This window comes from Malaclemys terrapin, chromosome 7 (genome assembly GCF_027887155.1).
Source record: "Malaclemys terrapin pileata isolate rMalTer1 chromosome 7, rMalTer1.hap1, whole genome shotgun sequence".
Lineage (NCBI taxonomy): Eukaryota > Metazoa > Chordata > Testudines > Emydidae > Malaclemys > Malaclemys terrapin.
The window spans coordinates 54,161,473-54,188,549 of NC_071511.1; the positions used below are offsets into that span (position 1 = coordinate 54,161,473).

Genomic DNA, 27,077 nt, shown 5'->3' on the forward strand with positions numbered 1-27,077 from the left:
TGCTAATATTATCTGCATGTGTCACCAGAAAGAACCACTTCCAACATCCTAACAGAAAAGTTCCATAACTGTGAAACAAAACAAACAAGTGGTTCTAAAACTTACTAGGATGAATGGTCTGAAGACGTTTCCAGAGGAGTGCTGCTTGCTGTACTCTGCAAAAGTCCAAACAAAGAAGTCATTGATACACAAAGAGATGCAAAGAGAAAGAAAAAGCCTTGCTTAAGTCATTTTTCAGCTATACTGGCCTTCAGAAAACATTGAGATTTCAGTTTAAATGCAGTCTAATACAGCAATGTCTCTGCAGAAGACCAACAATTTTCTTGGGGCCCTTCAGGGCAGCAACAGGTTTTAAGCATAGCCGATGACTTTTCACGGTGCCTACTCTATTGTCTGCAAATGAGTCATTGTGAATAAAGCCAAAAGCTAGAAAAGAGAACCAGCCGGGCCAGGACCAGGAGACACATGCTTATAATTATTTCCCCAAGCTTTCCCCCTATACCCTCCGCCCCCGTTTTCTTTAAAGGTACAATCACATTTCTGCAGCATAATACATTCCTCAGCGTTCAAATCAATATCATCCTGCTAACAAGAAAAGAAATGGCTAAGCCCAGGTTCCTTCCTTAAGGTGCAATGCCAGCTGCACAGCTTCAGTAGCAAAAGCCAGCTCCCATCGGCTCACTTTTAATCCAGCTAACGCTTCCTAGGCACATTGTTTAATAATTTGAGGCAATTTGGGAAGAAATACTATGTTTACCTTTTAGTCTGTCTCTCCCCCTGTCCCCATATATAGATTCATAAACTGGAAGAAATGCAGATGATATACAAAAGCTAATGAGGTCTTTGAAAGAGCAGCTTCCAAGTCCCAATCAAAATTATTGTAGCTTTAAAATAAAATAATAAAATAAAATAATAATAATAATAATAATAGGAGCATTACCGAATTAATCTTTCTAGTCTAGGATTAGTTCTCATCAGGACAGCAGCGATAGCTACCCTGCTCAAGAAGGCCGCACTGATTGCAGCTTAAGGACAGTTGCATAAAATCTCTTGCAAAAAATCCAGATCTTAGGATAGGCACAGCATCCTGACATAAGAGTGGGGTATGTGTGAAAAAAATGTGGGAAGGCAGATCGCTTGAAAGGCACAAGATGGTGACATGACGTCAACCAAGAATTTAAAGCCGATTGCCGCTGCCTATTCATGTGAAAAATAGTGAGGGGGTTTTGTAGAGACACCAAACTCCAAACAAACCCTAGAAAAGGTGGAGGGGGAGGGGGAAACACTGTAGCTGAAATGGATTTCGAGCCAGATTCTCAGCATCATGTTTTATCATTTCTGACAGCTACACAGCAAGCCATGCAATCAGAATGGTTGGGGCATTATGTACCCCAGCCCCGTTTAATAATCATACAGCAGTGAATAGAGAGAGCAGAGAGTTGGGAAACAGGGATTGGCAGCATGAAAAGAAGAGGAAATACCTTCGATGGCTTTTTATCTGGCGCTTTATAAAGCTTCTCCATTTGTTCTAAATCTGCCTCTAACTCAGTCTGGTAGAGGTAAATGTCTTTTTCTAGATCAGTCTGGTTAAAGAAGGAGAAGAAGAATGGGAAAAATAATGCTTAGGGTTAGGGGAAAACAAAGGAATGTTAATTTTGAAATAAAAGAGCCTTTTTATTTAAAAAAAAAAAAGACAAAGATGGTATGGATAAGACACAGAAATTCACCAGTAATTAATCACTTTTCAATAATCACAGATACAATGGTTGTAGGCATTTAATATTTACATTCAGAGATGCACCAGGCCTGCTGGAATCTAATTGTAAAAACCATAAGTATCATAAAACCCACCTGTAAAAAAACCAAACAGATGATACTGTAACATTGATGCAATATGCTGTTAGTACAATTATCATTGCAGGTCAAGAACACAAAACAACCACTCATCTTTATGGTAGATTATGTTTTAAGGACTGCTTATTGAAACGATTTACTGGCCAACTTAATTGTTAGGATAATGAGTTCATGCCAAATTAAAAAAAATAGAGTCACCACCCACACACACTCATAAAACCCAAACGATGCCAGATTAAAAAAAAAAACCACACACACACACACAGCATACTGTGGTACAACATATGTGAGATAGAATTACCTTTCTATCCTCCCTAGTAAGTATAGAGCAATCTCCAGGAGTATAATCCCATATCTTTTTTGGAGGCTGATGGAAAGCAGAGGAGGAAATGAGGAAATGAAGATAAGGAAAGACATCACAGAGAATATGGAAACTGGATTAGAACACAGAGGGATACATTAGGGATTTGCATCAATACTGAAAATAAAATAAAATAAAAAAAAAAAAAGAGAGAAAAAAAAAGGGCAATCTGCTGTAGCACAAATACCAAAAGATTATGGAAGGCCAAGGGCACATGCACAATTTAGGGAGAGGTGTTTTAAATACTGTCTGAAGCCATTTTTTATTTTTCTAAGATGTTTTCATGGATTTTGCACCACCCAGAGGGAAGGCACAGGCAGTTGTAAAGCATTCTAAACAAAAAACACCCCAAAACCCAACAAAACAACAAAAAAGAAATCACAATAAGAATAAAGGTGTTTTCTTGCTCATTCTTCTTTTCAAAAGGAAGGGGTAGAACAATGGCCTTTCATAAATAAAAAGGAGATATATTTCCCCCCTCCATCCCCGCTCCCAACTGTGAATACATACCATGTTAATAAATGGCTGAATTTCCAGTGTTGGCATTGTAGAGCAATGAGAATGCACAGGTGTTATTTTTCATTTCACCTTTTTGGGAGGATGTGGGGGTAATGAACTTTGCAAAAGAAAATTCAACCTACATTTTATGGCTTTGGGGTTTTTGTTTGTTTGTTTTTAACTATGGTGGGATCCGTAATGTTGCAGAGGCCTGTTCGGAATGAAATCCTTTTGTCATGATTTCCCTTGCTAATTGGATAATGCCATGCTACACACATTTCCCAACAGCACAGCTCCCATGGGTGAAGCAGCTGCAGAGACTGTCTATTCTCTCTCAGTGAATCCAGAATAAACTTACTGATCACATTACCAAACAGAAAAAAAAACTGCTTCTTGTTTTACAAACAGAGCACAGTCCTAGGTGTTTACACTGTTCACACGGCTGTGGTATCTGAGCACCTGAGAGTCATTGAGAGAGACTAGAGAGAGTTCACCAATGTCAGTTTTACTGGAGGTGGAATTGAGCAGCAATCTTGCTCTGAAGTTCGGCTCCTGATCTGAATTTCTCCAAAGTTCTGGGATTGCCTGGATCTGGGTTTCTGGATTGAGCATATTTCTACTTTTTACTGCCACCTTTTGGGCTGCAGACACTATAAATGGCTATTATGAATCCCAAGAGGTCTGTTGTTGACAGTCATCAGTGTTTAGGGCTATGGAAGACAGTCTTGCAGAGTCAATGCGGGTCTCCCTTTCCCCAACCCCCGCTTCCCAGTATTGGAGCAAAGAGCCAAACTGCAACTGCCCGGGTGAAGGTGCTGGTGTGCGTTTGACAAGCCAATGGAACTATTGACTGAATGTTATATTCTGTGGACAGGTCCTGTGGAAAATCAGAATTAGGGAATAAGCGTATGGGGTGTGAGGTGGAAGGGTCTCAGTGATATATCCAAAAAAAGAGTCCATGCTGCCAAATTGTCCTAAGCTCTATGGGAACTGAACATCGAATCTCATTCAAACAACTGAGACATTGCCTGCACGGTCCCATGGGACTGGCTAGGAATGGATTGGGAATCCTGAGCCTCACTTCATCCATACCAGGACGACTGCTGAGACTTGCTCAATTCAAAGTCATGTTAACAGGGGACCTCTGATTAAACGTGATTTACCAGTGACATTCGATGACCTGGCTTTCTAGCAGCCTGGAGGAGTACTACTGCTGAGAGCTGTCAGCTGCTTTTTCAGACCAAGCGAGCAGCAGAGCTCATCTTACAGAGCTGAACTTCAGTGAAGCATTGTTCAACTTGCCACAGTTTCCAGTCGCGGCAGATTACTCACAGACTAAAAGGTCACACGTTGCATCAATGAGATTGATGTAACACTGCAGCATGGTGCCCAGATCATGCGCATGGACTCACAGGGCAGTTCCATCAGCCAAGTGGCTGCACAGCTATCGCACTACCAGGAGCTGCCGCGGGAGGGCATCAGAAATTTTCAAGACAGAAATATGAGGAAGCAGCTACAGGGGACACCTAGAAGCCCCAGACCACAAGACAGACTGGGCTAACAATGCTATCACTGTGTACTTAGGGTCAAATGTTTAACTGCAGTGATTCTCATTCACATGCATAAGGTTAAGATGATGGAAAGGATTCCTCCACCAGGATCCCTTCGGATTAACTTAATTTCTTCTGAATGCAGGAGAGAGGGGAGGCAGTCGTGGGAGGGATGGATGGAAGTCTTTGGCAGGACTGTAGCAAGAAGGCCATTGGTGGGTCTGCAGCAGGAGCTGGAAGGCATTGGTGGGCCTTGCTTCTTCTTATCTTCATTTTTCTACTTAGACCCCTTGCAGGTTCATTAATGCAGGGGGAACTTCTCAGTGCTATCTACCCAAGTGGTTGCAAAAAACAGTTACCTACCTTTCATAATGGTTGTTCTTTGAGATGTGTTGCTCATGTCCATTCCATGTCATGTCAGTTGTGCATGCGCTGCATGCAACATTGCCGGAGAGTTTTCCCACAATGTTATTGTTAGCGGCGGCTCTATTGCCCCTGGAGGCCTGCATTCATGTGTCACTATAAGGGTGCCACCAGCCCCTCGCCCTCTCAGTTCCTTCTTGCCGTCAACTCCAATGGTGGGGTAGAAGGGAAGGTCATGGAATGGACATGAGCAACATATTTTGAAGAACAGTAGTTATGGAAAGTTAGTAATCGTTTTTTCTTCATTGAGTGCTTGCTCCTGTCCATTCCATGTCAGGTGACTCACAAGCAGTGTCCTTGGAGATGGGCTACGAAATCGTGAGCATGCCAACTGTAACACAGCTCTTCCAAAATTGGCATCATCTCTGGCCAGTTGGGTGATGGCATAGTGGGACGCAAACATGTGAACCAATGATCATGTCACAGCCCTGCAGCTGTCCTGGATCAGAATGTGTGCCATGAAAGCTCCTGAAGATGCTTGCGCTCTCGTAGAATGGGCCTTCATGATAGCCGGAGGCAGGACCTTTGCTTGTTCAAAGAAGGCCTGGATACAGGCTGTGATCCAGGATGATCCTCTGGGATGACTCCAGGAGACCCTTTATTCTATCTGTGATAGCAACAAAAAACTGCGTAGATTTGTGGAAGGGACTTGTCCTGTCAATATAAAAGGCTACTGCCCTTCTAACGTCCAGGGAGTGTAAGCGTCGTTTCTCTCCTGTCTTGTGCAGTTTCGGGAAGAAGACAGGCAGGAAAATGTCTTGGTTGACATGAAACTGCAACACCACCTTGGGTAGAAAGGTTGGGTGGGGACACTGTTGGACCTTATTTCTGAAGAAAACAGTATAGGGAGGCTCCAAGGTCAACTCAGAAACTCTCCTGGCTGAAGTGATTGCTACCAGGAAAGCAGCCTTCCACGAGAGAAGCAGCAAGGAGCAGGACGCCAAGGGCCTAGACAAAATCAGGTTTAAGTTCCAAGGTGGAACTGGGTCACGAACCTGTGGGTAGCGCCTCTCCAACTCCTTGATGAACCTGCTCATCATCTCCTGGGCAAAGACCAAGTTGTCTTGGATTGGGGGTGGGAACGTTGAGATGACTGCTAATGAACCTTGATTGATGACAATGAAAGACCTTAGAGATACTCTAAGATGAACTGCAAGGAGGGATAGCTCAGTGGTTTGAGCACTGGTGTGCTAAAACCAGGGTTGTGAGTTCAATCCTTGAAGGGGCCATTTAGGGATCTGGGGCAAAAATCTGTCTGGGGATTGGTCCTGCTTTGAGCAGGGGGTTGGACTAGATGACCTCCTGAGGTCCCTTCCAACTCTGATATTCTATGATTCTATTCTATGAGGCCTGTGCTGGGCAAAGGCTCCACTTGGCCATCCAGCGAGTGAAGCATTTCCACCTGGCTAGATAGGTGGCCTCTGGTAGAGGGCATTCTGCTACCTAGCAAAACCTGATGGATCTGCTTTGAGCTCTGAGCATGCCCTCTCCTCTGGATTTAGCCAGGCAGCAGCTATGCTGTCAAGTGTAGGCCTATGAGGTTCGGATGAAGGAGCCTTCCGTGATCCTTCGGTATCATGTCTGGTCTGAGAGGGAGGAGCCATGGAGATGCGACAGAGATCTAGGAGCATACCCAATCAATGCTGGCGAGGCTATGCTGGGTCGACCAGGATAACCTTCGCCTTGTCCCTTTTGATCTTTAGTAGAGCTTGCAAACTAGGGGAATCAGAGGGAAAGAGTACAGCAGGCTGTCTAACCATGATCATAGGAAGGCATCTGAGAGAGAACCTTTGCCTTGACCGAACCTTGAGCAAAAGCAGTGACATTTCTTGTTCTGCGTGGTGGCGAACAGGTCCACCTGGGGAGTTCCCCACCTCTGGAAGATGACACTGGCGACCTCTGAGTGGAGAGACCACTCGTGGTGAGAGGAAAAGGACCTGCTGAGGCGATCCGCCGGCACGTTCCGCTCCCCAGGGCGGGGCGATACCTCCAGGTGAGTGGAATGCTTCACGCAGAAATCCCATAGACTGAGGGCTTCCTGGCAGAAGATCTTGGAGTGGGCCCCTCTGTTTTTTGACAAAAAACACTGATGCTGTATTGTCTGTCAATACTTTCACACTTTTGCCTGAGCGCTGTAGAAGGAACACTTTGAAGGCCAAGCATATTGCTCTGAGCTCCTTCACATTTATATGTAAGGGTATTAGTAGGAGCATTGCCTGCAGATCGAGGAAAGTGATTATTCCCCTCTATTTGGCACTGGTGAGGCAATTGGAGACAGTTCAGCAGAGGACAATGAAAATGATCAGGGGGCTGGGGCACATGATTTATGAGGAGAGGCTGAGGGAACTGGGCTTATTTAGTCTGCAGAAGAGAAGAGTGAGGGGGGGATTTCATAGCAGCCTTCAATTACCTGAAGGGGGGGTTCCAAAGAGGATGGAGCTCGGCTGTTCTCAGTGGTGGCAGGTGACAGAACAAGGAGCAATGGTCTCAAGTTGCAGTGGGGGAGGTCTAGGTTGGATATTAGGAAAAACTATTTCACTAGGAGGATGGTGAAGCACTGGAATGGGTTACCGTGGGACCTGGTGGAATCTGCATTCTTAGAGGTTTTTAAGGCCCAGCTTGACAAAGTCCTGGCTGGGATGATTTAGTTGGTCCTGCTTTGAGCAGGGGTTGGAGTAGATGACCAACTCTGAGTTCTCTTCCAACCCTAATCTTCTATGATTCTATGATTCCATGATAGTTCATCCCATGTAAGGGCGTTTGAGGTAGGTCACAGGTTGGGGGGCTGGATTTGCAGATGGTCTGTCGGAATGGCAAGTGGCCCAGTGCAGGTCACACCTCACTCCCCAAGTCTCTCTGGTCCCCCTTGGACACCAGAGAGCACCCTCTCTCTGTGCATTTCTTGTGCCGCTTCCTCTGCGCTGGGGATGTTGAATGATGTCGAGGGGCACACCGTGCCGGAGAAGCACTACGCACTGAGGCAACCGTGCTCGCTGCTGAGTCCAACCGACTCAGCTTGGAGGCCAGTCTAAGTGTGGCTTCCATCAGCAGGGCTTTCAACCTGATGTCCCTGTCCTTCTGAGGGTGCAGCCTGAAGCCCTAGCAGATGCTGCACTTATCTCTGATGTGAGCCTCTCCCAGGCACTTTAGGCAACTGGAGTGGGGATAGCTCTCTGGCATGGGCTTAGCATAGGCGGCACATAGTTTGAAGTCTGGGGACTGGGGCGTACCCTGTTCCGGGAACAATGTTCCTTAAGGGGCCTAACAAACTAACAAGAACTAACACCTATTAACTAACACTAACTAACTATTTACAAAGAAGAGTTCAGTAAACCACTGGAGAAGGTTTGCCAAAGCAAGAGAACACTGGTCCAACCATCACGGGCGGTAAGGAGGAACGGAGATGGCGAGGGGCCAGCAGCACCCCTTATACTGGCATATGAGTGTGGGCCACGAGGGGGCGATAGGACCGGTCCTATGGATACCACGCACTGACATGACATGACATGGAATGGACTTGAACAAGCATTTGAAGAACAACATATGTTTCTGCTTGGAACACTATTTTAATCTGGGAATCCCCTCTCAGAGGCTGAGCAGGTGGAGAGGACATGGCTCCATGACTAAAGACACAAATACGAATGTTGGAGAAACATCCCCTCCCATTTCTGCTGCTTTGAGCAAGGTTTTAGATATTAAGCATTGATTTAAGCCAATTTTAAGGAATGTGACTGAAGAGAGGACAAATATGCAGTATGCCCTAAAGCAGGGGTGGGTAGCCTATGGCCCGTGGGCCAGAGCCTATGGCCCGTGGGCCGGATCCGGTCTACTGCTTCATTTCATCCGGCCTGCAGTAAGTCTCCATGCTGCAGGCTGGAAGCCCAGTGCCTCGGCGTCCCCTCCCCGCTGCTGTGGGGGGAAGTTAGGGTTGCCAAGCTGTTAAAAGTCCGGTCGGCTCTGTGCAGCTCCCAGAAGCAACTGGCATGTCCCTGCGGCCCCTAGGAGCAGGGACCCCTAGGAGCAGGGGTTATCAGGGAAGCTCTGCGCACTGTCCCTGACCCCAGCGCCGGCTCCGCAGCTCCCATTGGCCAAAATGGGGGCTGCGGGGGCAGCGCCTGCAGGCATAGGCAGCTTGCACCGCGCAGTACCCTGGCCCCTCTGCCTAAGGGCTGGACATGCCATCCACTTCCTGGAGCAGCGCAGAGCCAGGGCAGGCAGGGAACCTGCCTTAGCCCCACTGCACCAGCGAGCGCGAGTTGCCTGAGGTAAGCGCCGCCCATCTGGAGCCCGCACCATCAACCCCCTGCCCCAGGTTGGAACCCCCCTCCTGCACCCTAAACCCCTCATTTCTGGCCCCACCCCAGAGCCTAGGGGAAGCCCTGAACCTCGGAGTCACGAGTGTTAGCTCATCCTGCTGCGGAGGGAAGCCCCGAACCTCCGCCCCCACCCCTGTGGGGCTGTGTGTGGCCCATGACTGATTTTTTTCTGTGAGTCAATGGCACCTGATAGAAAAAAGGTTCCCCACTGCTGCCCTAAAGGCCGTATTGTTTGTATAGCCAAGGGTCTGCTACCAGCATCTGTAGGCAGAGACAGGCTCCTCCCAGCCTTGTGGAAAGCAAGGACATGTGTCCTGAAGGCTTCACTACTATCACTGGTGCCTTCTTTAAATCATAATGGCAACAAGTCTAAAGCTAAAATATATCCATGTCTTCAGATGCTTGTGTGCAATTCACCATTGAAGCCAACGAGTGCAGTGGGGGAATGGGTCAGGGCAGAATTGTGCCTTAGACAAATACACAGTGAGTGGGTGTGTTTGTTTTACTATATGTACACACTGCAATACAGGCACAGGATGGGATTTTCCAAAGTGCTCAGCATTAGTCTACCTCTGCTTCCACTTAAGGCAATGGTTGTTCTACCAGTGACGTCAATGGGAGCACAGAGAGGCCAACGTTGAGCACTTTGGAAAATTCCACCATAAAGTGCAAGGCATGAGGAAGTGAGCTGCAATGGTTCTGGCTTGGGAGAAGTGCAATGTGCACTGTGCTAGATAAGTATAAAATGTCCCTTGTTCTGGTGCAGCAGCGTATAATGGGATATGAAGTTACTGTACTAACTTAGAACTACATGCTGCACTTCCTCAGCACTATCTATGCAATGGTCTTAAAATGCTTTATAAACATTTCTCAAATCTCACTTGTATCTTAGCAGAGTAGGTGAGTATTATTGGATAGGCAGAGAGTGACTTGGCCCAAGGACATAGAGGGAGGGGTGAGATCCCAAGAGTTCTGCTCAAGCCCCAAAAGTACACTCCTCCTATGACATGTTCAGTGAAACATGTCTCTCCCTGATCTTGTAACGAAGTTAAAGGGGCTGCATGAGGAGCACAGGACTGAGCCCATAAATTGTAATTGCTGGAAGAGGCTTATGAGATTTGAGTTACTGAAACTTGTACAGTATATGGGAGGAGCTGTGGGCTTGGATTCTGCTCTCAGTGATAGCAGAGAGTATCAGGAATAACTTCACTGAAGTCAAAGCAATTGCACTAGTGGAAAAACAGCAATAAGCGATATAAGAATCAGGCAGTAAGACTAAAGAAGTTCTTAAGAACACAGGGATAAAATTTTAAAAAATTTTAAATGGCCCAGACAATCAACACATCCCTCCACCAAAAGGCACCTGTCCTTATTGGATAATTAGGATTCATTTAATCATTCTTATAGCTGTAAAATCCAGGCTATGCGGCTGGATTGGAAATAAAAATATGATTTTCTTGCTTTGACTTTTTGGAGGGGATTGTTTCTGGGAACAACCCTGGGATCCTTGATGCAAACCACTGCAACATATTTGGCAGAGAACAGGTTGCATGAAGAAGGCAAAGAGCAGGGAACAGGGTCAAGATCAGTTTATAGACAGCTGGTACTTTCTGAGCACAGACGAAGGACCCAGGGCTATAATATGACAGTGACTCTCATTGACTTAAAGTTATTTAAGAGGTTAAGTAGCAGCCATCCTAGATCTTGTGAGGAGGAGGAGGGAACGAGAGTATGGAAAAGGGGACAAATAAATGAATGAGAACAATCTTTGCTATCTTTAACAAGTAAAACCTCAAACTGAACTCTGACACATGAAAGTGATATTGCCTCACTAGTTGGCATATTTTCCTGTGAAGTTGAAGGTCAAATATTATATCTTTAAAATGTTTTAAAATGGTCACTGAACTACTAGTATATGTCAGTGCCAAGGCTCAGTTATGAACTGTCATGTTTCAATCTGGAAGGGCTGTCTCATTGAGTATCTAGGAACTAGAGTAGAGTAGAGTTGCAACAGCATCATTACAAAATGCAGGTTGACTTTATCAATCATTGCAGCTAGCAAACTTACCGGTTTCCCAAACTCCAATTCCGAAAAGAATTTATACCAAGGTTCATTCTTTAAATCTATCTCTTCTGGGCTTATATCCCGAGTCTAAAGGAGTTGGTGATAGGGAAATGGAAGAAAGAGAAGGATAACATTATGCAAAGAATACATAGGAAAGGGACTGTTAGAGATGCAGTCTCAATGTTTTCAATTGAATAATGCGGATAGTTAGCCTAATAATTTAGTACTTCTACAATACCTTCCATTCAAGGATCTCTGAATGTTTCACAGCCATTTATTAAACCTTACAGCACCCCTGGGAGAGTATTAGTTCAATTTTTAGATGGGGAAACTGAGGCAGATAGTGGTTAAGTAATTTGCTCAAGATCACACAGCAAGTCAGTGGAAGAGCTAGGAAAGGACCTCGGGATTTCTAATTTACAGTCCTTTGCTCCTACTGTTAACCTTGAATCTGAGAGAGCTTTTAAGCCTATAATTTTTTTTGAATTTTCATTTTGAATAAATAAATAAGATTGAAAAATGCAAATTATCTATTGTTGAGCCCCAGATCAGCATTAAATATACTGCATCTTTAACAGCATGTGGATATGCGAGAAACTGTGGTCCATACACAGCAAACAGACTGAGAGGTGGCATTCTAAATCGAAGAGGACACAATTAGAGAGAGCACACTTCTGAAAGTTCTCAAAGGGGATGAATAGGAAGACAATATACTTTGCTTATTCACAAATAAATGTTAGAGAATCGGACAAAACCAGAATGAAGGAAAAACCAGACAGGACAGGTAACAGCACAGCTGAAAAGAAAGCTCCCTTTCATGCCTAAAATCTATTTTAACAAAACAACTTAAAGTTGTGTAACTATACTTTTGGTGACATGAGAGAACAAATCCAGTGCTCTAGATTACAAAGATAGATCTGGTTAAATTTGATTTAAATGGAACTAGCCTTTAATTTAAGTGGACCTAAGTGTATTATAAATGTATAGTAATTGCAGCAGGACATGGAGGCCCACACCTCAGCCTATACATGCTTCTGTTGTGGTGTATAGGGGCCATCCACAGGAGTCAATATAAGTAGCCCAGTGCTATCCACTCCACCCACTAGTGCTAGTGCAGGAGATGTGTCAGAGTCAGACTGCAGAAGGGAGTTTTTCCATGACACTGAATACTACAAGTGACTCTGGACTGCTGCGCATGCTGTAGGCAACACCGGGGAGGCTTCCATAAGTTAGAGCAGCCCCGAGGTGGCTTACACTCGGCCATTTCAGCTCCCTCAGCAGCTAAAAATCTGAAAGGCAAAAAGTTGGCATAAAGCCACCCTGGTCCCTCACTCCTCCTGGGCTATACCTTCTCTGCAGTGTGTCTACTGAGGTGCAGTCCAGAATCCTGCCCCGAAATTAAGGTGTTTATACAATAACTCAGTGAAGAGAGATGCAAATAATTTTGCCCACTAATACTGAGCACTTAGACAAATTTCACCTGTAGGCATCTTCAAAGGACTTTAAAAATCAATGAACCAAATTCCGCCCTTCCATAAGTGGATCCAGCTTCCGCTGAAGTGAGTCAGTCAGGAGTTGTGGACATGTATGCCAAGGCTGACTTTGACCCTTTACCTATTACAGGGCCTCTGTGGTGTACAGTAGGTGAGTAAGTATTATCACCCCCAGTTTACAGGGGTGGGAAAAGTGAGGAAGAGTCATGAAGTGACTTGCCCAACGCCACAGAAGAATTTTAAGTCAGAGATGGATTTAAAACTCAGGAGTTTCTAGCTCCCAGTGCTGTTCTCAGACCACTGGATGGCTCTGCCCAGGGCTCTTTTCACAGAAGGGGATTGTCGGATGCACTTCCACAATCTGGGTCCTGGTGGAGAAAACCTTAGAAAGTAGAGAACCTGATTTATCCTAATGGGATATGGCCAAAGAGAGAGTTCTGCCAAGGCTAGGGCCAAAACTAAGGCATGTCTGGCCCTCAGCCCTCTGTGCCGATCACAATAGCCAAAAACCAAGCAATTCTTCACAGTTTAGTGCCACCCCTTTGTGCTTACTCTTCTTATGCTTCCCATTTTATTATCTCCTGTCCTAAGCTGGCTGCTACCCAAAACAAGCCCCCATGGGACTATTTGACCCCATGGTGGGAGGGAGAAAGGGAAACGCTTGCATCTGAAAGTTAAATGGTTAAACTTTTTGTGTCACCTGGTGAAGTCACCACAAAAAGAGGTTAATTTCCAAGGGTCTAGAGTAAGCCTAGTTAAACCACAAGGGACTGGAGAAAGGTACTGCCATTAACTGCAGGCCAAATAGATGCAATGTCTCTATACATTACGTATTGACTCCCAAAAAGCTTGAGCTTGTTGCATAGTAAAATTTACAGTGGAACTGATCAAAAGGCCATTGAAATCAGTGGGAATCTTTTAATTGATGGCAAGAGATTTGGATCAGGCCCCTAGTAGCTACTGCTTTGAATATGGCATAGCAATTGCAATCTATTAATAGACTGCAAATTATCTTCAGATAACCTTTCTACTGGTTTTTAGGTTTCCCTCAACACCACAAAACAAGGTCTAAATATCACTATCATATTTAGACATGCTAGGGAAAAAGGATTCTGACATAGAGCACAATCAAACAGGCACTTCAGTTCCATTTTATTATTTCAGCACCTGTTCTGTGATCTTTGGTTTGAAATGACAGCTGGTAAAAAATGAAAAATGGTCAGGAGTGTCACTCTCAGAACTCACCTTACTCTTTACTTAACTGTGCAGGAGTCTTTCCAGCTGCTTTGCTGATTGTCCCTCTTCTGGTTTTTAGACTCTGATTCGGCAACGTATTTAAGCACATGCTTAATTTTAAGCATGTGAACAGTCCCATTGACTCGAGTGGGATTTAAGCATGGGCTTAAGTGCTTTGATGAATCAGGCTTTAAATCACAGCTAGCAGCCTTTATGGCAGCCAGCGGCCATTAAAAAAAAAAAAAAAAAAAAAAAAACAGGCACCTCACGTACACAGCAGCCTAAACTTTTAAACTGTCTTCCCTTCTCTGCATTAAGGTAGTTAAAACTGGTCCCAAACCAGTTTTCACTAACCAAATAGCAGAAGTGCAGGGTCTGGCAACCACCAATCAAATGTTAACACAACCAAAGTCTGAATCTAAGTGTGTATAAAAAAAAAAAAATCTTTATTTTTTGTATAAGTTAAACTTTTTGTACTAAAGTGCAAAGCTCTCCTTTCTTCTGCAAAATAAAGCAGTTATTGGCTCTCAGCTAGGCAAACCCAATATTTTGGTAACAGTCCTTAGCCAAAATTCCTGTTCAAATCAAGTGGGTCTTACTCCAACCAGAACGGCAGGAATGACCCTCCCTATTATACCCAAACTAGGGGCCTGATTTGCCTCTCACTTACATCAGTGTACTGCGTCCAATGCCCATTGAAGTCAAGGCAAGGATGCCACTGATTTCAACAGGCATTGGATTGGGCCTGGACCAAGAGTAACTTCATTTAAATTGATGGTGTTACACTGGTGTGAAAGGAGAATTAGTCCCAGGATAAAATAATGGGCCTTATGTTACTTGAAAGCAAATATTGAACAGGGAAAAAAGCCTGAGTCAGACATATTATTCAATAGTTTAGCCACATATTTCTGTTGCTTTTAAATTGCCTGTCACAACTGTATCTTAAAGTAAAAGGGACTGTTTGCTCTGTACAGCTCCTCAATCCTGCTCCAAAGCATTAATGAAAACATGGCCCAGACTTATATTGTAAGTCCCACAAACAATCAGCACTGTAAACTGTGCCTTTCAACCAAATACCCCTTGAAGAACAATCACTACTTTAGGTACCAAAATATTCACTTAATAAAAAACACCACCATATTTTTTAGCCCTTCCATGATTACACTAACAGCATGAAACTTACTGTTAACTTCTTTAAAGCTGCTGACCTCAGAAGAACACAAAACTTTGAACACTAATCGGCCTGCTGCTTCAAACGCTATGGAATAAACTATTGCTGTGCATTAGAAATGAGCACAGCTTGCAAACCAGAGACAGGCCATGGAGTCAAACACAGATTACAAACTAGGGTTAGTGAGCCATACTTAACACAGAAAACAACACGTCCACAAGGAAAGGCCCCTCTCAGCTCCCCAGGATCTGCCTTTAGTGGAGTAATTTTAAGAAGTTACTCAAACATTTGCAAAACAAAATATATGGGAATGGCATAACGTAGGAGACATAAGTGTAAGGAAACCTATCTGAATGGAAATATACAAGCGCTTGTGGAGCATATTGTAATCACAGGCCCAAGTCACGGAGCAGGATAAAAGGAACATTACCATCTTTTCATTGTCCAAAACAGAGGACTTTCCTGGCTGGTAGTCGTAAATGCTCTTTGGCTCTGCCCGATATTTTCTGGTATCCACCTTCTTGTCTGGGGGTTCCCAATCATTTCTGAGGAAAGAGAGGCTAATTAGCCCAGAACTCTGCTATTGCCATGAAAATGAGTGTATTCTTTGGACAAGCTCCTTCCCCAGTTAATCTGTGGCTCTCTCTTCACTGGTAACTGAATGACAAAAGTTTTGTCATTCAGAGGTGTTACCTCCCCACACACACACCCACCCAAAAGAGAAAAGTTTTGTCAACAAAAAGCACCGGTGTGAACAGCTACTGCAGATAAAACTACGGTCGCTCGTTGGGTGTGGACGTTTTTTGTCGACAGGAGAGCTCTCTCCTGTTGACAAACAGCAGCTACACTGCATGCCTTTTAGCAGTACAGCTGTGTCTCTAAAAGCTGAGTAGTGTAGACATAGCCTAAAGCAGGAAACTTGCTGCAAAAGGAACAGGTCAGATGGGTTTGGGTATTGTTTTTTATTATTGGTATTATTTTTTTAATAGCAACCAGAATTAAATTTGTGTATATGTATCAGCTGCTAAAAATCACTTGAAAGGACAGTAAAGGTTTCTTGCAATTCTTTTCCATGAATTGCCAAACTTACGCCTCTTTCCTTACTGGAAGTACCTAAGGCTGGGTCTACACTACCCGCCTGAATTGGTGGGTAGAAATCGACCTCTCGGGGATCGATTTATCGCGTCCCAATCGATCCCCGAATCGACGCTCTTACTCCACCAGCGGAGGTGGGAGTAAGCACCGTCGACGGGAAGCCGCAGAGGTCGATTTTGCCGCCGTCCCTACAGCAGGGTAATTCAGCTACGCTATTCGCGTAGCTGAATTTGCGTATCTTAAATTGACCCCTCTCTGTAGCGTAGATGTAGCCTTAGAGATAGGCCTGCAGAATTCCAACACCCTCCCACTCCCCCTCCACCCCCCCCGACTTTGAACTGAATCTAGGCTCGAACTCTTAAGTCAGCCTCTGAGACTAGAACATCCCCCCACACTCTGCCTGAATTTTGGGAAAAGATGGAACTGGGGCTGAAGTCTGTGATGTGGGCCCATCTTTCTTCTGCTGGGAGGTTCTAAGGGCTCATCTGTACTAGAGATCTGATCTGGTTGTACTGACCTGGCTTGTAAGTACAAATGGTTCAGACAACACTAGCCACCTGAAATGGTTTAAGTTCTGAGTAACATCCACAGTAGCACTGCCCAGACCATCTCGGTTGCAATGCACTCTGGGAACCTATCCCACAATTCCCAGAAGTAGTGCATTCTGGCAGGTTTTGCAAGGCCACCAGTGTGCTGAGACAGTAAAGGGAGGACTCAATTAAACCATTTCAGTTTGTGTGGATCTCTACTGGTACTCCCGTGGTTCACACTGGACTGGTTAAGCATTATCCAGAACTAAACCTGCTGGTAAAAGGTTGCTTGTTCTAGCCAGTTATTAGACCATTTGTAGAGTGTTTTATAAATATTCTAGGGGCTTCAACCAGTCTAATTTCCACAGTGTAGAACAGACCTGATTGTTTTAGCACTTCCAATCCTAGGAAATGTTCTCCCCAGCTAAGTCCTGCTGTTTTTGTTACCTGATAATGTAAAGCACTAATTAGTCTAATCTTTTGATTCACAAGAGTTTTTACCAGGAAGCTACAGTACTTCCTCTTTAATTGCTATGCTGGGAGAACATCATCCTCTAGTCATGTGGCCTTAGATGCTCTCTATGTTAGCAAACTGACTATGGAACTGCTCATTTGAAGCCAGTGCAAACCACTGTGAGGAAGTGGGAGCAGAGGGTTTTAAGAGCTGGTTGAATTAATCATTGCATAAAATATTCATAGCCTATTTTGCTTTCTCCCCAACCTCTGTTCAGTAAATGCATTCGTTATTATTACAATGAGCTTCTAAACGCAGGGTTAAAAAGCAGGAGTGAAAACAGTATCTGATGCTAACTAGGATTCGAAACTCCCATTGACTTCACAGTGAGTTGAACTGGGCTTCCAGGGCAGATTAGCTGATTGGGAAATAGGTCTTGCTGAATCTCAAACAAACTTTGCCAAATCCTGAAATAAATCCAAACCCTTGCTCCCCACAATGATGATGATGTGCAAGCTTCAGAGGCCCCAGGGTGCTAGGTGCTGCATAAATAAATAGTAAGAGATAGTCCTTGACCCAGAGAGCTTACAATTTAGACAAGACACACGAAAGACTAAAGAGGAAACAGGCACAAGAGTTGAAGGGACTTGCCTAAGGTCCCACAGCAGAGCCAGGAATAGAATGCACATCCAGCATTCCAGGTCCTGTCTGCTAGACCATACCACCCTTTACTTTCATTTTCACATGTCTCTGGATTTCCAAGTCCAGACTGGCTCTAGAAGGGCCTTTTTTTCAGGAGACTTCCAGCTCAGTTCTGTAGACCCAGGAGGTTTAGAGACACTTGGGATACTTATTAATATTTATATTATGGTGCAGTGCCTAGGAACCACAATCAAGGATCAGGACTTGCTGTGCTAGGCATTGTACAGACATGTACCAAAGGAAACAGTTCCTGCCCCAGAGAGGGCCTGAGCTACATGAAAAGACATGGAGGCAATAGATGGATGAGACAAACAGAGGGGGTAGGTTGGGATGATGAAGGAACACATTAAGGTTTTGATACCTATCAGAGGAATAGCAAAACTCCTTGCTATAATCCAGATCCATACTGCCCTGGACTCTGGGAAAGTTCAGCTCCAAATCTGGGTCCAAGCTTTGCATTGGAGTCCCCTCCCTAATAAGAACTTGTGAGGTTCTCCCTTAGTTCAGATTACCTTTCTGGGCTGGATTTCAGTGATGAAGTACGAGTTGGAAGTGGCAGAGTAGCAGATCTCTTAACAACCTTGTCAGGGTCAATGTTGTCCATCTCACTCTTGGACCGGGGCACTGAGGGCTGGGTTCTTGCTGCAAAAAGGCATATACAAAAATCTTGGTAAATTTCATAGGAGGCCAAGATGAGTGATGCTTACTGTTAATTCATGTCCATAAAGTTGCACATGAAATGTTACTTACTATCTTCAGAATAGGAATAATGAGGAGAGTAAGAATCAGAATCTTCATCTGAAAAACAAAACAAAATAGTTTGCAAGTGAGATGAAAGTGTTACTAAGAAGCAAAGTTTGAGGCCTCTCTGCTTTCTTTTGGTCTCACATTGTTCTTAATCTCATAGTAATGTGCCATACACCCATGACAAAGAGGATTCTAAGCAGTGAAAGTCACACTTAGAAAATAGTTTTTAGGTGAACTGTAAATATAAATTCTTTCCGCTTCTTCAGCACCTTTCTATGAGTGTCTCAAAGTGCATTACAACCATTTGTTCATTTAGTGTCACAAAACCCCTGTGGTAGGTATTATTATACCAATGGTACCAAAAGCTGAAAGGCAAACTGGGGTACCGAAACCTTAAGTGACTTGCCAAAGGTAATACCAGAGTCGGAGATGGAAATAGAATCCAGGAATTCTTGACTCACAGTCACATGCTCCAATCACTGGACCACTCTGCCTCTATTAACTAGTATAGTGAATTCAAATATATTAATACACACAAATTATTCCTCAAGTACCAACAATATGCTTGGTACAAAAAAAAAAACAAAAAAAACAAAAAAAAAAAACAACACATGGACCATGCTAGGTGCTGCATGTTCTTGTAGCAAAAAATAGTCCCTGTTCCAAACAGTGTACACTCTCAATAGGCCAGGCACATAAAAGGGTGGGATAAAAGAAGTCTCATCATTCCCATTTTATACATGGGGATTTAAGGCACTTAGAGCCAGATTCAAGGCACATTAAAGTCTGTGCTTGTCTTCAGGACAAGTCTTAGATGAGGTGCCCATGGTCTCAGGGGAAGTCAGTGTCAGGACTGGGAACTGAACCCACTGTGCCTGAGTCCCAGTTTAAAGCCATCACCCCAAGACTATCCTTCCTTTTGTGCTGATGATCCAAACTCAAGGTCTTGCAGATGTCCTGGAGATGTGGACAAGCCTAAGAGATACAGTGTAGAAAAATGTATTACAGTGCATTCTGCAAAAAGAACTGTGGGTAAAGGGACATTGGTGTTCTTGAGAAGAAATACCTAAAAAAGCCAAAGATTAAGGCTGGACAGTGACTAGAAATACAGAATGGATGAGGCCATCAGAAGAATAGGTTAAACCAAATGCCTGGTGAACTTAGTGGTGTTGATTGATAGCCTGGGACAGTGAAATACACAATCCATTGACCAGGTACAGGCCTGGCAATGGCAATGTAAGCACTCCCACGCCACCCCTGCCCTACCAATGTGCCTCAACCCTGATCTGTAGGCACCATTGCAAGGGGTGGCAGGGTAGCTCCTGCTCGCAGCCCAATCCTTGCCCTCTCCGTTTGAGGCTGTTGGTTGCTCATTCACTCTGAGGAGCCAATCGGTTTGGAGAACATAAGAACTGACTTTGAATTTCACCTTTAATTGAACCAAACTTTGTATGCTAAAGGCTCAGCTCAAACAAATCTTCTCTTCCGCCCTTCCCTTTTGCTGAATTGTCTTGGTAAGCTACATACTGACTGGAGCAGCAGCAGGTTTAGCTCCTAACAGATGGTTAGTGACTCCATTGTAATTATGATAGTCTTGAGCTGGCATAATGACAAACATCAGTTTTCAGCATCATTTCCATATTTCAAATCTAAATGGCAGAAAAAGGATGCTGAGTTAGTTAAATGTCACTCAAGGAAATTCCTGAGAGGCAGTTTGCTGGAAAGGTGATGGTTATTCCGATATTAAAAAAAAAAAAAAAAAAAAAAAAAAAAAGGATTTTCTCTAGAGAGTACAATATATGGCAAATCATAATATCACCTGTTCCTAAAAGTACAGGTGAATGAATGTCTAAAAATACCCTTTCAGCCAACTGCCTCTCAGGAAGTTATTTAAACTTGTGGAATAATGAAAACACTTCTTTACAAATTATTTTTTGAAGGAAAATGCCAAAATTCATTGCAGCTAATAATTCAGCCAATAAAAACATCTAGAAGCACTGCATTTCAAGAAAGTGCTAGTTTCCAGTTTCAATATTCTAGCATAGCAGTAATAACTGGAATATATATATATATATATATATATAAAAACACTTTGCATCTTAGTGTTTTACAAAGGTGAGTAAGCATATTTATTCTCCTTTTACAATGGGGAACACTGAAAGACTGAGAGGTTGAGTGACTTGGTAAAGATCATATAGTACATCACTGGCAGAACTGGGGACAGAAACCAGGACTCTTGATTCCCAGTCCTGTACCCTACCCATATGGCCTTCCTTATGGGAGGTAGGAATCACCAGTTCATGGCTTCCATATTGGACTCCTTCTGTGAGACAAGGACTTTTCCTTGTAATTTGTACTGAACCTTAAGGAGTGTAGTTGTGTGTGGGGCCCAAAGCAAAACTCTGGGGCTGAACTTCCCACACTTTGCAGGTGTTTGAAATAAGAGCCCAGATCAGAATTTTGTAAATGGCTTCTCTCTCTCTAATGACCTAATCCCAAACCCTGAATTTTGGATTGTTTGAAACCTGGATTTGAATTTTGAGGCTTCAGTACATCTCTGTTCACACCCTTTGTTTCATATTTAAAAAAACTTCCAAAAGACTTTGAATAGTCTAGAACTGCCACTATCTTGGATTCTCTAATAAAGAAAAAAATCCAAGCAGATATTAAAAGCCAAACATACTTTGCATGGTAGCAAGAACAAAAGACAAATGTTTGGTCTAAGAATATCACGACTAGCTAAATATGAGCATATTATTTATCTGTGCATTTATACATGAGCAGGAGACATTTATGGGAATACAAAGTCCTATTGCATTAATGACAGTGCTTTATGGCAAAATACATTAGTTCTGACAAAAGTAAAATGGATCCTGAAACGAGAAAATTGAATCATCTTTATAACAGTCATTCATCAGCTTACCACAGTCTGTCTGTCTCTCTCTCTCTCTCACACACACACACACACACACACACACACACACACACAGAGAGAGACAAAGTTCCTCCTCTATCTTGGTGGGTCCTGCGCTTATTGGCAGATTTTCTTGCCTCAGAGATTCACCATGTGGGTTGGGGAACAGCCCAGAGACCTTCCCCTCTGGAAGAACCCACAGTCCAGGTCAATTGGGAGGTTTGGGGGGAACCCAGGCCTATCCTCTACTCCAGGTTCCAGCCCAGGGCCCTGTGGACTGCAGCTGTCTATAGTGCCTCCTGTAACAGCTACAACTCCCTGGACTACTTCCCCATGGCCTCCTCCAAACACCTTCCTTATTCTTACCACAGGGCCTTCCTCCTGGTGTCTAATAACGCTTGTGCTCCTCAGTCCTCCAGCAGCACACCCTCTCACTCCTTGCGCCTCTTGCTCCCAGCTCCTCACACTCGCACCACAAACTGAAGTGAGCTCCTTTTAAAACCCAGGTGCCTTGATTAGCCTGCCTTAATTGATTCTAGCAGCTTCTTCTTAATTGGCTCCAGGTGTCCTAATTGGCCTGCCTGTCTAAACTGGTTCTAGCAGATTCCTGATCACTCTAGTGCAGCCCTGCTCTGGTCACTCAGGGAACAGAAAACTACTCATCCAGAGACCAGTATATTTGCCCTCTACCAGACTCCTGAACCCCACTGGTCTGGGTCTGTCACATATCCCTCCCCCCTGCTCAACGCCAAGGGGTTGGGCAGCTTGGGACACCAGACAGTGCACACGTGACAAGCCATCGGCGTTGCCATGACGACTCCCTGCTTTGTGTTGCACACGGAACTGGAAAGGTTGGAGGGATAAGAACCATCTGGTCACCCTTGTGTTCTTCTCCTTGTTCCGCTGCATCCATTGAAGAGAGGCATGGTCAGTCACGAGGACAAATCTGCGCCCAAGCAGGTAGTAGCGCAATGTTTCCATGACCCATTTTACAGCGAGGCATTCTCTCTCCACCACTGCATATTTTTGTTCCCTTGGAAGGAGTTTCTGACTGAGGTATAGAATTGGGTGTTCCTCCTCCCCGACCATTTGTGATAGAACGGCCCCCAACCCTACTTCCGATGCATCCGTTAGCAGGATAAACTCCTTGGTGAAATCAGGGGCTATCAGTACAGGGTTACTGCAGAGGGCAGTCCGTAGGTCTGTGAATGCTTCCTCTGCTGCATCAGACCATCTCACCAGATCAGGTCCATGGGCTTTCACTAGGTCTGTCAGGGGCCTTGCCCTTGTGGCAAAGTGGGGGATAAATCGTCGGTAATACCCCACCACACCTAGGAACGCCTGGACTTGCTGCATCAGACCATCTCACCAGATCAGGTCCATGGGCTTTCACTAGGTCTGTCAGGGGCCTTGCCCTTGTGGCAAAGTGGGGGATAAATCGTCGGTAATACCCCACCACACCTAGGAACGCCTGGACTTGTTTCTTGCGACTTGGTCAGGGCCAATTTTGGATGGCCTCTAACTTGTTCACTTGGGGTTTTACCAGACCTTTTCCCACAATGTAGCCAAGATATTTGGCCTCTGTAAACCCTACAGCGCACTTGGCAGGGTTTGCTGTAAGGCCAGCTCGCCTGAAGGTATTGAGGACTGCCTCCACCTTCTCCAGGTGGGTTTCCCAGTCTGTGGTATGAATGACCACATCGTCCAAATAGGCAGCAGCATAACTGTTATGCGGGCATAATAGCTTGTCCATGAGGCGCTGGAAGGCAGCTGGGGCCCCATGTAGTCCAAAAGGGAGAACAGTATATTGAAAAAGACCCTCTGGTGTAGAGAACGCAGTCTTTTCCTTTGCGTCTTCTGCAAGGGGAATCTGCCAGTACCCCTTTGTCAAGTCTAGGGTAGTCAAGTACCGGGCATTACCCAGACAGTCCACTAGCTCATCAGTGCGAGGTATGGGGTACACATCGAACTGGGATACTTCGTTTAGTCGCCGGAAGTCGTTGCAAAATCTTGTGGTGCCATCAGGTTTGGGCACCAGCACGATTGTACTGGACCACTGACTGTGGGATTCTTTGATGATCCCCAACGCCAGCATTTTTTTTACTTCTGCTTTTATTTCCTCCCTTTTTGCCACTGGCACTCGATAGGGACTCATTGTTACTCTGGCCCCAGGGTTCGTGACGATGTGGTGATATGTCTCGGTTGTTCGACCCGGTTTTGTCGAGAACACATCTTGGTTCCGGAAGATCATCTCAGACACCTCATTCTTCTGGTCTGGTGTTAAATCGGGAGACACTCTCACCTGTTTGGAAGGCTTGTTTTCCTGGGTTAGGTCTTTTTGGACCGTTGTGCATGCCTCTTGTGCATGCAGGGTTTCAGAAGGTTAACGTGATAAATCTGTTCTTGTTTTCTGCGTCCTGGCTGCCGCACCTTGTAGGTTACTTCCCCCACAGGGCCCCTGCCATTGGGCCAGAAGCTTGCTTTCTGCCGTGGGTACCAACACCATAACCCGATCCTCTGGTTGGAACTGTCGCACTTTTGCCTGGCGATTGTAATGGGTTTGCTGGGCCTCCTGTGCCTTCTCCGAACGTTCCCGTACAATAGGGGTAACCCGGGCTATCCGGTCTCGCATCTGCATTACATGCTCTATTATATTTCTCTCCTCATTGGGTTCCTCTTCCCAGATCTCTTTAGCGGTATCTAGTATGCCACAGGGATGATGCCTGTATAATAACTCAAAGGGGGAAAACCCAGTTGAGGCCTGAGGTACCTCCCGGATAGCGAACATAAGGTAGGGTAGTAAAGTGTCCCAATCCTTCCCGTCCCGACTTACCACCTTCCTTATCATAGCCTTGAGGGTTCGGTTAAACCTTTCTACCAACCCATCAGTCTGCGGATGGTAGACCGAAGTTCTCAGGGTATGTATATGGAGCAGCGTACAGAGGTCCTTCATTAGCGTTGACATAAATGGGGTTCCTTGGTTGGTTAATATCTCCTTTGGTAGCCCCATTCGGGCAAAGATCCCCACCAGCTCTTTGGCTATAGTTTTAGAGGCCATGTTCTGCAGGGGGACAGCTTCTGGGTAGCAAGTAGCATTGTCCAAAACAACAAGTATATATTGGTGGCCCTGAGCCGTCTTCTCCAGGGGTCCCACTAGGTCCATGGCTATTCGCTCGAAGGGGACCTCTATGATGGGAAGGGGTACTAAAGGTGCCCTCAAGTGGGGACGGGGACTGTGGCGCTGACACTCCGGGCAGGAGGCACAGTACCTCTGCACTTCTTCATGTACTCCGGGCCAGAAGAACCGTCGTAGGACTCGTGCCAGGGTCTTCTCTACCTCCAAATGCCCCCCAAAAAGATGACTATGAGCAAGACTTAATACAGCATTCCGGTGTTTTTGAGGTACTAGGATCTACTGTACCTTCTGCCCCTGTACTGGTGCAACCTGGTGTAAGAGATCCTTCTTCATTATGAAGTAGGGTCCTGGTCCCTGGGTTTTCCCTTCCACGGGGACCCCATCTATTTCAGTCACCTCCTTCCTAATGTTGTCATACCTTGGGTCTTCTGCCTGGTCCCGTCCAAAATTTCCTCTCCCGGGGCTAATCTGCCCACGATCTAGGAGCCCAGTCTCTGTTGCCTCTATTGGTTCAGAAGCATTAGGGTAGGGGTCAGACTCAGGTGCTTCTCCCTCCTGCGTGGCTTCCTTTTCAGCTGCGCGCGTCCGCCTACCTACAAGAGCAACCGTCTGGCTTTGGGTCAGTATTCGGGTTCCCAAGGCCTTAGCTGCCCTTCTTTCCCTTTTTGTCTTTCTACCCTGTCTGGGAGTGGAGAACAAATCTGGGGATATTTCAGAGAAGATTGGGGGTTGACAGTCTGCTGTGGATGCCTCACCAATTTTAGGGTCCCCATCTTTCTCCAATCCCCCTACTGGGAGTAAGTTTCCAAACCCTGGGAAGTCCCTCCCTATGAGCACCGGGTATGGGAGTTTAGGGACTACACCTGCTGCTACCTCAGTAGTGTTCCCTTGGATCTCGATTTTTACTGGGATGGTGGGGTAGTAACTAACTGTTCCATGGACACATGTTATCCCCGTACATTTAACCTGCAGCAGCTGACTACGCTTCATGAGCTTCCCTGAGATAAGCGTGATAGCACTCCCCAAATCAACCAGTGCCGTGGTCCCTACCCCATTTAGTTTCACTGGTCTGGTATACATATGTGGGGTTAGTGAGACCCCCACAAGGTGGATTAGGGAGCATGGATCTGCCCAGTTCCCCAGGTTACACTGCATAGGCTCCTCAGCATTGGGACACTGTGAAGCTACGTGTCCCCACTCCCTGCAGGCATAACATCTGTATGGAGCCCTAGGCATTCCCCGGTCTCTTGGTTTGGGCAGTCTAACATCACGATCCTCTTCTCCCTCAGTGCTCCGACTCTTTGTGGCCTCTGATGGGCCTTCAGCCTCTCTCTTTTTCCACCTGGACCCTCCTGGTGGCCCAGTCACCTGAACTTTAGGGCTTGGTGCTGCTAATTTAACCCGGGGTGCCTCTTCCTTAACTGGTCGGGTCAGCTCCCTCGCCTCTCTACCAGGGCGACAACCTAGTCATAGGTGGAGGGTTCGTTCTGGCTTACCCAGGCACGAAGGTCTGGTGGTAGTCCCCTCATGTATCGGTCGATGACCAGAACCGCTAGTATCTCTTCCGGACTCCGGGACTCCGTTTGCAACCACTTTCGTGTGAGATGGATGAGGTCATACAATTGGGACCGCGGGGTTTTGTCTTCCTGGTACCTCCAACCGTGATACTGCTGGGCCTGCACTGCTGTCGTTACCCCAGATCTGGCTAGGATCTCTGCTTTCAGATGGGGGTAGTCTGCCACAGCCTCTTCAGGCAGATCATGGTAGGCCTTCTGGGCCTCCCCACACAGGAATGGGGCAAGGATCCCAGACCACTGATCTCGAGGCCAGGCCTCCCATAGGGCTGTCCTCTCAAAGGCCAGAAGGTATGCCTCTATACCATCCTCCTGTGTCATTTTCTGCAGCCAATGGCTGGCCCATATGAGCCGTATCCCATCATGGCCGCGATTCAGCTCTGTAAGGGACTTTACATAGCTCAGTCTTGAGCAGCCTGGTCCATCAGCAGGCGATTAGCCTCTTGCTGCAGCCGCACTGCCTCCTGTTGGGCGGCTGCCTGGACATGGGTAGCCTCCTGCTGGGCTGCCGTAGCTTGTATCATTGCCCGCACTACGTCATCGATTGTGGTGAAAAAAAAAAGAAAACCCTCTCCCTTTTTTTGTGTTTTTGTTGTTGTTGTTGTTGTTGTTTTTTAAATCACCCTCCTTCTTCCACCGTGCTGTGCACCCCAAGATCCCACTCCTTACACCAGTGTGACAAAGTTCCTCCTCTATCTTGGTGGGTCCTGCGCTTATTGGCGGATTTTCTTGCCTCAGAGATTCACCACGTGGGTTGGGGAACAGCCCAGAGACCTTCCCCTCTGGAAGAACCCACAGCCCAGGAGGTTTGGGGGGAACCCAGGCCTATCCTCTACTCCAGGTTCCAGCCCAGGGCCCTGTGGACTGCAGCTGTCTATAGTGCCTCCTGTAACAGCTACAACTCCCTGGACTACTTCCCCATGGCCTCCTCCAAACACCTTCCTTATTCTTACCACAG

The 27,077-nt window shown here is 45.6% G+C and overlaps 1 protein-coding gene across 50 annotated transcripts in view; it reads right to left on the minus strand.

Moving 5' to 3' along the window:
- The window catches only part of SORBS1 (sorbin and SH3 domain containing 1), a 289,445-nt gene that overhangs the window by 41,324 nt on the left and 221,044 nt on the right, over window positions 1-27,077 (minus strand). For 46 of the 50 annotated variants that reach the window (XM_054034656.1, XM_054034671.1, XM_054034661.1 and 43 more), the window contains 7 exons: window positions 18,499-18,546; window positions 18,261-18,390; window positions 15,398-15,512; window positions 11,071-11,154; window positions 2,156-2,221; window positions 1,482-1,583; window positions 106-155 (listed from right to left, as the gene is read on the minus strand). In XM_054034656.1, coding sequence (XP_053890631.1) covers window positions 106-155; window positions 1,482-1,583; window positions 2,156-2,221; window positions 11,071-11,154; window positions 15,398-15,512; window positions 18,261-18,390; window positions 18,499-18,546 — 595 coding nt within the window. The remainder of the gene's footprint in view (window positions 1-105; window positions 156-1,481; window positions 1,584-2,155; window positions 2,222-11,070; window positions 11,155-15,397; window positions 15,513-18,260; window positions 18,391-18,498; window positions 18,547-27,077) is intronic. The other 4 variants (XM_054034659.1, XM_054034694.1, XM_054034670.1 and 1 more) reach the window with 3 other exon arrangements.